This window comes from Manduca sexta, chromosome 23 (genome assembly GCF_014839805.1).
Source record: "Manduca sexta isolate Smith_Timp_Sample1 chromosome 23, JHU_Msex_v1.0, whole genome shotgun sequence".
Lineage (NCBI taxonomy): Eukaryota > Metazoa > Arthropoda > Insecta > Lepidoptera > Sphingidae > Manduca > Manduca sexta.
The window spans coordinates 14,074,389-14,085,420 of NC_051137.1; the positions used below are offsets into that span (position 1 = coordinate 14,074,389).

The following is an 11,032-nucleotide window of genomic DNA, read 5'->3' on the forward strand; positions in this document are numbered from 1 at the left end:
TCTTTCCACAAGAACTGTCAAGTTGTCAAATGTCAGATCTCAAATGTCAATAATTAATGATTGTTTTCGACTTTCGTTGCCGTTGCTATTATTTATCACACGTGCTTTGTGTAGGAAAATATTGTAATTTTTCTTCTAGTCAGGTGTGTAAAACTCGAAAATGAAAATAACTCGATACAAGAAAGTGCAGAAGTACCTCAAGTTTTATTATAACAACTTCGGTTTCCATGAACCATACCAAGTTCTAATAGATGGCACGTTCTGTTTTGCTGCATTTAAAGTAAGTCTTCCTCAAAGAGCTATTAACATTCGTCGGAGTTGTACACAATATCATAGATAGTAAATTTTTTATCCTGCTTGACCAAACTAACTTATTACAAAATCTATTGAGGAAGGCTTAGTTTTGATTACTGCTCTCATTTTTTAAAATCGTTCCACAAGGAATCGGCTAAGGTCAAAAACCATGCAGCTAAGTTTTTTAACACAATAACTGTCGTGCAGAATGGACAGTAAGTGTCGTCGTAATGGGCGGCTGATAGACATCGTGGACGATGAGTGGCGGGCAGAGCAGTTGCCGCACGAGGACATTCAGGTCCCTATTGAGGAACTGCCCGACCCAGAGGCGGACAGCGCCGACTCGCACCTCACGCTCAAAGAGCAGAGCATGCGCTGGCAGGAGTACTTCCCTGAACCAGCAAGCAATAATCAAAACTAGGTATTCTCACTAAAATTATTAAAGTTAGTATATTTAAAATTATCTATCATGGACATAAGACAATTATGTCATTCATTTTACAATTTCATGTAAAATTAATTCATAAACTATCCTTGCATAATGGCAAACCTCATTATTGGGAAATAATTATAATGAGGTAGAAAAGTGCTAATATACATTTAAAAAAACCAAAGATATTAAATCTCCAAGTACGCTAAAGTCATCTTTTTAGTCTAGAACTCAAGCCCAATAGAAAACTGACTAGTTTTAACCATGGAAGTAAGAAAGTATGAATAACATTATTTTTATTGTATGTTTCAGGAGCAGATCAACATACGCGAGCAAATACCCAAGTATCTAAATGCACAAGCAAAACTCCTCACAACTAGATGTATAATAATAGAAACTGAAAAAATATCAAAAAAGGCTCATGCAGCACTGACTATATTGAAACAGTTTGGTATACATGAATGTGGCCATAAAGAGCCAATCTCTGGATCTAACTGCATATTGTCTATGATTGGAAAACGTAATGACAAACACTACATATTGGCTTCGCAAGACCGGGACCTACAAGAAAAGTTTAGGCAGAAAGCAGGTGTTCCTCTCTTATATCTCCATAGCAAGGCTCCTACATTAGAGAAACCATCAAAACTAAGCTACGAAAAGGCGGGAAGAACATTAGAAGCCAATGAGTTCATGTTCATATCTGAAACTCAAAATGAAGCCCTTAAAACTATGAAAAAGGCTCTTGGAGTTGAGGAAAAGGAAGTAGAAACTAAACAGGTGGTTAAAAAGAAGAAACCTCACAACCCTAATCCATTGTCTTGTAAGAAAAAGAAGAAAAAGCCAGGACAAATTCCTAAAAAAGAGAATGTGGGTGAGGGAAAAGTTAGAAAAAGAAAAAAGAATAAATTGCCCAAACATGTTAAAGAGCAATTGAAGAGTGTAGTCAGTTCTAATTAATGGTTATTTTGTTTTAATAAAATTTTATTTATAAGTAAACTTGATTATTTTATTTTTATAATGTAGTAAAGGTATTAATAATTTCCAAACATGTTTATAAATATTCCATTTGATAATTTTTCTATTACATATTTTGCATCATTGGTAAGTAAAAAAGTTCTTGATATTAGCAGTATAACACCAATAACAAATATTTATTTTGCATCATTGGCAAGCAAAACAGTTCTTGATATTAGCAGTAATTATTTATTTTTATAACACCAATAACAAATATTAACCGAGTATTACGCTTTTTGCTTGAACGGCCACGAAAACTTGAGACGATACGCGCCGAACGTCAGGATGTGTACCAGAGGCAAGTTGGTTAGGTACACCGTGTGGAAATGCGTTATAATATCGTAACATTCCTCCGGCTCAAACACTTCCTCACCATCTGGAGAATCCTACCAAACGACATAAAAATCTGTACTGACATTGTATTTAAGTAAAACAAGCAAGATGTTATATCAAAAGATATTTTTTAAACCTAAAGGTCCTTTGTGCTTATGTACAAGAGCCACGGGTTCGATCCTCTAGACTAGGGAAATATTATTCAATTAAGTGTTGTGGGAATAAAACGATCGATTCAGATGCACCCAACATAAGCCTTACTTCAATCTTTATAGTAAATGCAACTTTTACAAAACTCCAATCAACCATCAATGGAATGTTACAAATATCTACATAGAAAATGCCAACCTCACCTCAATGGTATGCCGTATCATCAACTCCTTAAAGTAAAGCCAGACAGCGGTAGGCGACTGCCAGTAGTACCATTTGAAGTACAGGTGAGAACTTAAGTATATGGTCAAGAGGCAGGCCTGTTTGAACGCGGGGAAGTCCCGCTGAGCCGCATACTCAATAGTCTCTGATATGAGACTAGTTAGGAATATTTTCTCTGGTAGATTGTAGTTTACTATAATCTTCTTCTCGACGAGTGTGTTACCTTGATATTTTTATAAATACAATAATTTAAATTCTAGTACATAAGTACAAGTACAATTCGCTTGTCTCAAGAAAAACGCTTTTGTGTAAATAAAGATAATATAGAAGTGTTTACAACAATATCGATACCTCGTACTAAGAAGTTTATATTAAGGTGATAGCTTAAGGTCCATTTTCATACATTTTGTTTCACCTTTAATCTGGGTAACTAAACAAGTATTGACAAGTAAAGAATTTAAATTCACGTCTAGTTAGTGATTAGTTCTCGCAGTTGAAAGAAAAACGTAAAAATAATTAATATGCATGGATATTTCGGCCTTTAAAATTTAATACGACGAAATTTTAAAGGCCGAAATATCCATGAATGTTAATTATTTTTACGTTTTTCTTTCAACTGCGAGAACTAATCACTAACTAGACGTGAATTTAAATTCTTTACTTGTCAATACTTGTTTAGTTACCCAGATTAAAGGTGAAACAAAATGTATGAAAATGGACCTTAAGCTATCACCTTAATAAACCCTTTAAAAATAAAGATAAAACAAAAAACCTTTTTAGTGACACACAAACTTACAGCTGTAAGCCATGGTACCCTAGGACCCAAGATGTCTTTTAAATCTGCATCTTGCGTACCTCAGCTTACGCTTGTCAAAGAATTGTATCATAACAGTTAATTTCACGATAGTTATAATTCATTTATATACCTATAAATCTCTGAAGTCCACCTATTTTATCAATATCTGCAGCAGCTATCATAGCGACCACATCATCTTCGTCCATAATAGTGCCTATAAGTAATTTAGGTCTCGCTTCCCGCCCCGGTTTTACAAATGGTGGGGTTTCGTTCTCTTTTAATGAGAACAAATACGACGGAGCTGATATCTGAACTTTTAGTTGGGTTTCCTCTTGTTTAGGTAAGGGATAAATAGGGGCAGAAGCGGCTTTAATTTTGGACACGTTTTTCTTTTCTAAGGATGCCGAGCTCGTCCTTGATCCTGATACAGACTCCATGATCTTACTTGGATTAAGTATATGTTTTAAAACTTTCCCTAATTAGGACAATTGGAGTGCTTGTGCAGAGAATTTTTAATATATCGCTGGTTGAATCTCGTGATCGAACAAGTGATTTACGTCATAGTATTTTTATCAGTTTTGTATGGTTTCGTAAATCACTGAATGCCAATCACAATTCACAACCAAAAAATATTATAATAATCACAACTAATTGGAATTGACCTCAGAGAATTGATTGACATTATTGAATGACAGAAAATAATTTATTCTCAAAAAACCTTTTTATTGAAGACTTAAATTTTAAATAAAAGTTTTGTTGCAAAATTTCTATAAAATAGCTATTTAATATTCACGGATAAGTTCCTACTTATGTCCCCAAGTAATATTTCTATAGGGTAATTTTAAATCCGATGACCAAAGAAAACAGATTTTTGTACATACATACAAATTATTTATTACGGAAAACTAACACATTTTATCCTATATTTATGTGCGCGCTAAGAACGCTGTCGCTTTCTATCACGACTTTTCCCAGATTTCTCTGGCGTTTTTTCAGGATTTTTATTAATATCAAATCTATCCCAATATCTCTTAACATTGTGTGTACTCTTATCACTATCTGAATCATCACTATCAGAACTATCTTCGCTGTTCGAATCATCACTTGTACTGCTTTCTTCTTTCTGTTGCATATGTTTCTTCGATTTTTTCCGGTCTTTCTGTCGTTTTCTACTCTTTTCATCTTCACTGCTGTCTGTCGAAGATTCACTCTCTTCGCGCTTGTTGTCTCTATTATATCTGTCTTTATTTTCATTTTTAGGTTTAGACTTGTCTTTTTGCCGTTCCTCTTCTCTCGGCCGCCTGCTTGCATCTGTATCATCATCTCTTGTCCGTTTGTTCATGTCCTTGTTGCTTTCTTCTCTAGTCCGTCTACTAGACTCTCTGTCATCTCTATCGCGCCTGCTCGAGCCCTTATCGTCATCGTCTTTGGCCCGCCTACTTGACTCCTTGTCAACTTCCTTCGCCTGCCTGCTCGATTTCCTATCTTCATCATCCCTCGCACGTCTGCTTGATTCCCGACTATCATCATCTTTAGATCGCTTACGTAGTTCCTTGTCACTGTCTTCTCTTGCCCGCCTGTTGGATTCTTTATCATCTTCATCTCTTGTGCCTCTGCTAGTTTCCTTTCCATTATCTTCTTTGGCTCTCCTGCTCGAATCTTTATCATCATCTCTCGCTCGCTTGTTTGACTCTCTATCTTCATCTCTCGTTCTTCTTCCCGATTCTCTATCAACATCTCTCACTCGTCTGCCTGATTCTTTTTCATCATCTCTCGCTCGTCTACCTGTTTCTTTTTCATCATCTCTTGCTCGTTTGGCTAAATCTCTCTGATCATCTCTCGTTCGTCTGCCTGATTCTCTTTCATCATACCTCACTCCTCTGCCTGAATCTCGCTCATTATCTCTGTCTCGTTTGCTTGATTCTGTCTCGTCATCTCTGGCTCGCCTGACTGATTCCCTATCACCTTCTTTTGCTCGCCTGCTTGGGTCTCTACTATCATCATCTCTAGCACGCCTGATCGAATCCCTTTCATCCTCTTCTACCACGCGCCGTCTAAGTTCTTTACCGTCTTCATTTCTTGCCTTCCTATTTGATTCCCTGCCATTTTGTTCTCTCATCTGCCTAGTTGAATCCCTGATATCATCGTCCTCCGTGCGTCTTGGTTCTCTATCATCTTCATCTCTTGGTCGTCTACTTGAGTTACTGGCATAATCTTCTCTCACTCGCCTTCTTGAATCTCGACCTTCGTCTTCTTTAGCCTTCCTGTTTGATTCATTGGTGTTATCTTTACTGCTTCGCTTGTTAGATTCTCTCGACTCAGCTTCTCTAACAACTCTGTTAAATTCCCTGTCATCCTCATCTCTGTCACGTCGCCTAGTCCTAAAATCATCATATCTTTTACTTTCTTCAGACCCTGTATCATTAACGCGTCCCCTTCTCGAATTATCTGGACTTCTATCACGTCTCCTATCATTACCTCTGCGCGGATCATCAGATCTGTCTCTATCAAATCTTCTTCTGCTATCACCATTTTGTTGATCATTGTTCCAATCTCTGTCACCTTGTCTGATGTCGCGAGGTCTAGTGAATTGATCTCTGTCGTTTCTTTCGCTGTCCCTGTCAGGTCTGGATTCCATCCTGCGAGCATCTTTGCCATATGTGTCATAGAAACCATCATGGCCCCATCTTTCAACATTTTTATTTTTTTCCGCATCATTGTTTTCTTCTGGAGTTTTTGGCGTCTTATCTTTGCTCTTCTTTTTTGATTTCTTCTTTTCTTTTTTCTTCTTATTCTTGTCTTCATCTTCTGAAAGGAATAAATAAAATTACCTTATCTGCTTAAAAAAATAGATATGTTATAAACATTTTATATAAATTACCCATTTAAATATAACTCACCACTAGAGCTGGAGTCACTGGACGAGGAGTCGGAGCTACTGCTGCTTGAACTGGAGCTCGAACTGGAATCTGAGCTTGACTCACCATCAATAGTGATATCTGTTATGGGTGCTGGAACATTCTGTAAACATAAGTGAAATAAGTAAATACTTTTAGGGACTCTTAGAGTATGTGTACCTTTAATGTATATTTATTTATTTCTAAAAGTTCTATAAATTTCTTAGTTTAAAATGCCAATCATAATCACACTTCAGCCTGCTTAATTGACATATGATTGGTAAAATACCATAATACATTACCTTTGGCATTTGCTTCAAATGTTCACGTAACTCATCCGTCAATCCTCCCAATCCAATAGATGTGAAGAAATTGATAGAAAACCGGGTATTTCTTGGATTATCCCGCGGGAATATACCTGCAAAACCACTCTGCAATGTTCTGAAAAAATAAAAGCATCATTAATAACAGCTTTATACCATAAAAAAATATTAAAACAAAATACCACTCACGGATCTTGGAGACGGTCATTCAATTTCTTTAAACCCATATATTCAGCTAATTCTTGGAACAGAATCTTGATATAAATACGACTTGAACTTGTAGTATCTTCCTCATTCAATTTGACACACTCTAAAACCTCCCAACTGATGGAATCAGTGAAAAGAAGATGCGCAAAGAACTTGCTTACATTTCTTAATCTGTTAGTATCCAATCTATGAGCAGTTGCATAGGAATCCTTAAATATTTCCTCAAACGGACCTATGTACATTCTGTTGATATTGCAGAACCGTTGGGCTAATAGTCCATAGAACTTCTCATATGTTCTCTGTTCAGCACAGCAGTCGAGAAACATGTGGCAGAGTTCCACTTCCTGTCCAGGCTTGAGCTGCATCTTCATGAGCTTATGTGCGCACTCTTCAAAGTCCAAACTGGAGTTGATTGTGAGGTAAATGGTGCGTCTCAGTGCTACTAAATTGGTTTCTGTGTTGTCAATAATGGTCATTTCCTTTTTCTCTTCTTCCTCTTCCTCTTCAGACTCCTCGCTGCCACTCTCTCCGGAACCATCCTCCTCACCAGATTCCCCATCAGAGCCGAGGATCTCTTTGCTTAATGTTTTATATTTCTGTTCATTTTCTTCATATTTATCATCAAATTTGAAGACATCTGAAATATTACGCATTTATGTATTAATATTTGTTTATTCAAGCTGTATATTTAGGCTGATCATTTGATACACAACTGCCCGACCTACTACAGGCTAAGTGCGAAAAAAGGAGCCCCTCAATGATGTATACAGAACATAGGCTGATTATTATTTTTATTTCTATTAAATGGTGTAAATATTTATTTATTACAGTTTGGTTCTCTACAGATATTTTGTATTCTTACTCCAATAACATTATTTTTAACATAATGTCATTTTTTAATTATCGTAATGAGAAATATCTCAGCAAATAAAATAATATACACGTCACTTACTCAAGATATCTTGTGGGTCCGTAGCATCATCTAGCATCAACAAATGTGTAAACTGTTCCTCTTCAGGCACCAACTCTAACTCCTCAATCAGGGCTGGGTGATCCTTAAATCCATCCTTCCACACTTGGAACATCACTTCAATCATGTACTGCACCCTCTTGTCCAATTGGCCTTCATGGAGGATGTTCCTCAACATCTCAAATATAGCATTAACTCCCTTTGAAGACACTTCGGTCAGTTTCTGCCCGCATTCCTTTAAAAAAGCAATCGCCACTTCCACAGAATCATCTGTAGGTGTCTCTACAAGTAATGTTAACAATTCTAAAGCTAAGATCTCGTGAGCAACCCTCTGGTTCACTAAATGCGCAATAAATGAGGCGGATGATATACAAATTGCTTTGTCATTACGTTTGAAACCTCTTTTGAACTGTATCACCAACCTTTTTAATAACAACTCTCCGATGTTAGGAAAGCGGGAATTCACGGCAGCCACGAGCGCTGCGTACACATTAGTGAAGGTTGGTGAAGCTGCTTGGGCCTGTATCACTGAACGACACAGCAGACCTCTACCACGCACAATATTCTCTTTCAATAATTCTTTAATTATAATACCGATGTTGCCGACGTTGATTTTGTTAATGTGGCCGTGTATGGACTTCTTTAGAGCTTCCCAAGCTAATCTTTGGTATGCAATAGAAGATTTATCTGTGATCTGGGCTTGCATCATACGCAGACGTGCTGGCGGTATGTAGGCACCTCCTGTTCTCGTGTTCAACATGTCCGTCTCTTTAGCCTTTCTTTCGGGCCTGTCAGGGACTTCCTTTAGCTTCTCAGAGTCTCTACGTGGTCCATTGTCAAACTTTTCATTTTTGACTGGAACATCGGGTGATCGGGACTTAGAATGCCTACGTTTACGTCTGGAATCTCTATCGCGCCTGTCCTCATATGATCTAGATCTAGACCGTTCCCTTCTGGACCGCTTTTGCCTGCGTTTTTCATCATCTTCCTCGTATTTGTCTCGTCGTCGCTTACTATCTTTAGATGAATCCATTGTGTATACTTTTTACAAATGATAACACACTTAACAAATAACTGAGATTAGTTCATAACTTCTATTTTTTTCTAGTGCAATAAAAGTTTATGGCTAAAAGAAAGAAATATTTTACATGTACACGACAAGCACACATAACCAGAGACCAATAAACTAGAGAGACGGTTAACTTCATACATTGATTTTAACACGATAAGGAAACCCACACTAGCATGCGTTTCATGTCTATATTATGTTATACAATTAATTCATGAATAGTTGGAACTCTCTTTCTTTCCCGGGTGAAAACCTATGACCCTTATTATTCTCACTTACACACAGGTTATGTTGAAAAATAAATATGGCCGTAGTACTAGAGACGTAGCCGTATTGAAAATCGATATTTTTCCGAATATACCGATTTTTAAATAATTAAGGATGTGCTTAGGCTGGTTTCACACTAATACAAAAAATCGGTTATCGATTTGCTACAGTGAGTACACGGCGTAAATGTAGTGTCACGTGTTTACCCATTTAAAATATTGACAAATAAAATAAAACAACTTTTCTTATCTAAATATAAAGATTTATTAGTAATGTTTTCATTACTTTTCACGCCCAATTTACCATAATTTCAGAATCTACCGATAGCCAGCGAAAATAATTTTTACTTAAAATTGCAGCCCGTATAATTGCATTTTCTGTTCAATAAAATAAAATATAGGTAAACAAAGTTATTGCTGTACTTATGATACGTTTAAAACAAATCAAATAAATTAATGAACAAACCACTGAGTCACTACAGACGCTAAAATTTAAAAATAATTGATATATAAAGGATAAAACGAAAGAAGTCAGCTCGGGCCGACAGGACAAAAGGTATATGATATAATCTTAATAAAATAAAAGGAATGCATCACGATCTTCGCCGTCGAAGAATACAATATAGGCCCCTACCTAGCTAATCCACCAGCCTTTCACTAGCTACCTAAGAGATGACTACCCCGAAGAAGAAAGGCAGAAAGAAACTCCGGGCTTATTTTTTGTCATCAATTACCAAATATTTTTTATAGATGTTGTATACAAAGTAGTCACATAGCTTATATAAGGTGGTGCACGGATTAAAAACATGGACTGGCATAAAGCAAATACATAAATAGTGCACACCGTTCAGCCGCTTACATTTACCAACATAATTTTAATTTTCATCATTACAATTCAATATTATAAAGGCAAATGCAACAACATGATTTTTGGTTGTCTTCCACTTATTAATATTTTGTCATATAAATCAACAATAACTTACAAGAAACAAAATTGGATTGCATATAAATTTAACAGTAACAATTTACATAAAATTAAAAATAATGACAATACAATGACTGACTAGTGGCACATTTGAAAGAAAAATTACTACAAAGGACAAAAATGTTAGATATTTTATATTGAAAACATGATTTTAAATAAAAAGGTAAAATTAATATTTTTGTACATAGTAAATGAATAGAAATATGAACTATTTTGGAAACATAAACATTTTTATTTTACCGTGTTCAAGCATAATTATGCATATGAGATTTTAACAACGGCTTGCTTAACAGTTAGCAAAATTAAGATAATTGTGAAGACTAGCACTATAATTTTACACAATATAAAGAGCCATACTTAAGCTATTCACTATTATACACTATGCATTAGGTATAATAACTAATCTAACAACACAAAACTAAGAATTTATTTGAATATGATTATTCTCTCACGAAAAGCATTCCATGCATAATTTAACATTTTGCAATATCATATAATGGCACATTTGCTACTAAAAATGCTACAAAATACAGAAAATGTTGAATACATTATAATGAAAATATAATATTAAATTAAAGGTAAAATTACTAATTCTGCACAATGTAAATCAATAAAAATATGAACAATTTGGGAAACATACACATAATACTTTTTGTAGAAATGTAATTTATTTACTTGACAATTATCTGGTAGGCTCATTTTAGGTTGTACAAGCATAATTATGTATATAAGATTTTAACAACTATTTGCTTAACAGTCACCATAATGAAGATTATTTTAAAATTACTATGATTTTATACAATAAACAGAAAGCATAATAGCTAATTTAAAACCACAAAAATGTGGGTAATACACTTTAAAAACATCAATTTCATTTGCAAAAATCGTAATAATTGTGGACAAAATACTATGAAGAACTTTAATTAAGTGAGATTAGGAACTACGCCTTCTTTGTGATCTATAACTCAATCCTTTTGTGACTTTCTCACGGATTAGAGTTTCCATTTCTATATCTTTAGGCCTTGAATCAATATTATTCATTCTATTATTAAAATTAATACACCACTGCTTAACTT

General features: G+C 35.3%; 4 protein-coding genes across 6 annotated transcripts; 2 read left to right on the plus strand and 2 right to left on the minus strand.

Annotated features, from left to right (window-relative positions):
* Positions 1 to 31: 31 nt before the first annotated feature.
* Positions 32 to 1,482, plus strand: LOC115445355 (anaphase-promoting complex subunit 13). The gene is made up of 3 exons (XM_030171589.1): positions 32 to 143; positions 502 to 715; positions 1,037 to 1,482. The coding sequence occupies exon 2, from the start codon at positions 503 to 505 to the stop codon at positions 713 to 715; it is 213 nt and encodes a 70-aa protein (XP_030027449.1). The 5' UTR covers positions 32 to 143; position 502; the 3' UTR covers positions 1,037 to 1,482.
* On the plus strand, positions 32 to 1,720 carry LOC115445354 (rRNA-processing protein UTP23 homolog). Its single transcript, XM_030171588.1, has 2 exons — positions 32 to 280; positions 1,037 to 1,720. The coding sequence occupies exons 1-2, from the start codon at positions 161 to 163 to the stop codon at positions 1,679 to 1,681; spliced, it is 765 nt and encodes a 254-aa protein (XP_030027448.1). The 5' UTR covers positions 32 to 160; the 3' UTR covers positions 1,682 to 1,720.
* Positions 1,721 to 1,907: 187 nt separating this feature from the next.
* Positions 1,908 to 4,001, minus strand: LOC115445332. Its single transcript, XM_030171559.2, has 3 exons — positions 3,370 to 4,001; positions 2,425 to 2,666; positions 1,908 to 2,124 (listed from the first exon to the last, which is right to left on the minus strand). Exons 1-3 carry the CDS (start codon positions 3,674 to 3,676, stop codon positions 1,966 to 1,968), a joined length of 708 nt encoding a protein of 235 aa, XP_030027419.1. The 5' UTR covers positions 3,677 to 4,001; the 3' UTR covers positions 1,908 to 1,965.
* Positions 4,002 to 4,107: 106 nt separating this feature from the next.
* On the minus strand, positions 4,108 to 8,967 carry LOC115445331 (pre-mRNA-splicing factor CWC22 homolog). 3 transcript variants are annotated; one of them, XM_037441823.1, is made up of 6 exons: positions 7,619 to 8,967; positions 6,649 to 7,303; positions 6,439 to 6,577; positions 6,140 to 6,260; positions 5,043 to 6,047; positions 4,108 to 5,009 (listed from the first exon to the last, which is right to left on the minus strand). In XM_037441823.1, exons 1-6 carry the CDS (start codon positions 8,667 to 8,669, stop codon positions 4,177 to 4,179), a joined length of 3,804 nt encoding a protein of 1,267 aa, XP_037297720.1. In that variant the 5' UTR covers positions 8,670 to 8,967; the 3' UTR covers positions 4,108 to 4,176. The 3 variants fall into 3 exon arrangements, with proteins under 3 accessions (XP_037297720.1, XP_037297717.1, XP_030027418.1); XM_037441820.1 differs by having other exon boundaries at positions 4,108 to 6,044; XM_030171558.2 differs by having other exon boundaries at positions 4,108 to 6,047; positions 7,619 to 8,966.
* Positions 8,968 to 11,032: the final 2,065 nt, after the last annotated feature.

What these genes read in the sequence shown, in the direction of transcription:
- LOC115445354 (XM_030171588.1), top strand. Translation starts at nt 161, where the DNA reads ATGAAAATAACTCGATACAAGAAAGTGCAGAAGTACCTCAAGTTTTAT. An exon ending in TCTGTTTTGCTGCATTTAAA is followed by an intron (nt 281 to 1,036) that starts GTAAGTCTTCCT and finishes TGTATGTTTCAG; the next exon opens with GAGCAGATCAACATACGCGA.
- LOC115445355 (XM_030171589.1), top strand. Translation starts at nt 503, where the DNA reads ATGGACAGTAAGTGTCGTCGTAATGGGCGGCTGATAGACATCGTGGAC.
- LOC115445332 (XM_030171559.2), bottom strand. Translation starts at nt 3,676, where the DNA reads ATGGAGTCTGTATCAGGATCAAGGACGAGCTCGGCATCCTTAGAAAAG. An exon ending in TGGACTTCAGAGATTTATAG is followed by an intron (nt 2,667 to 3,369) that starts GTATATAAATGA and finishes AAAAATATCAAG; the next exon opens with GTAACACACTCGTCGAGAAG. An exon ending in TGATACGGCATACCATTGAG is followed by an intron (nt 2,125 to 2,424) that starts GTGAGGTTGGCA and finishes GTCGTTTGGTAG; the next exon opens with GATTCTCCAGATGGTGAGGA.
- LOC115445331 (XM_030171558.2), bottom strand. Translation starts at nt 8,669, where the DNA reads ATGGATTCATCTAAAGATAGTAAGCGACGACGAGACAAATACGAGGAA. An exon ending in GGACCCACAAGATATCTTGA is followed by an intron (nt 7,304 to 7,618) that starts GTAAGTGACGTG and finishes GTAATATTTCAG; the next exon opens with ATGTCTTCAAATTTGATGAT. An exon ending in CAGTGACTCCAGCTCTAGTG is followed by an intron (nt 6,048 to 6,139) that starts GTGAGTTATATT and finishes TATTCCTTTCAG; the next exon opens with AAGATGAAGACAAGAATAAG.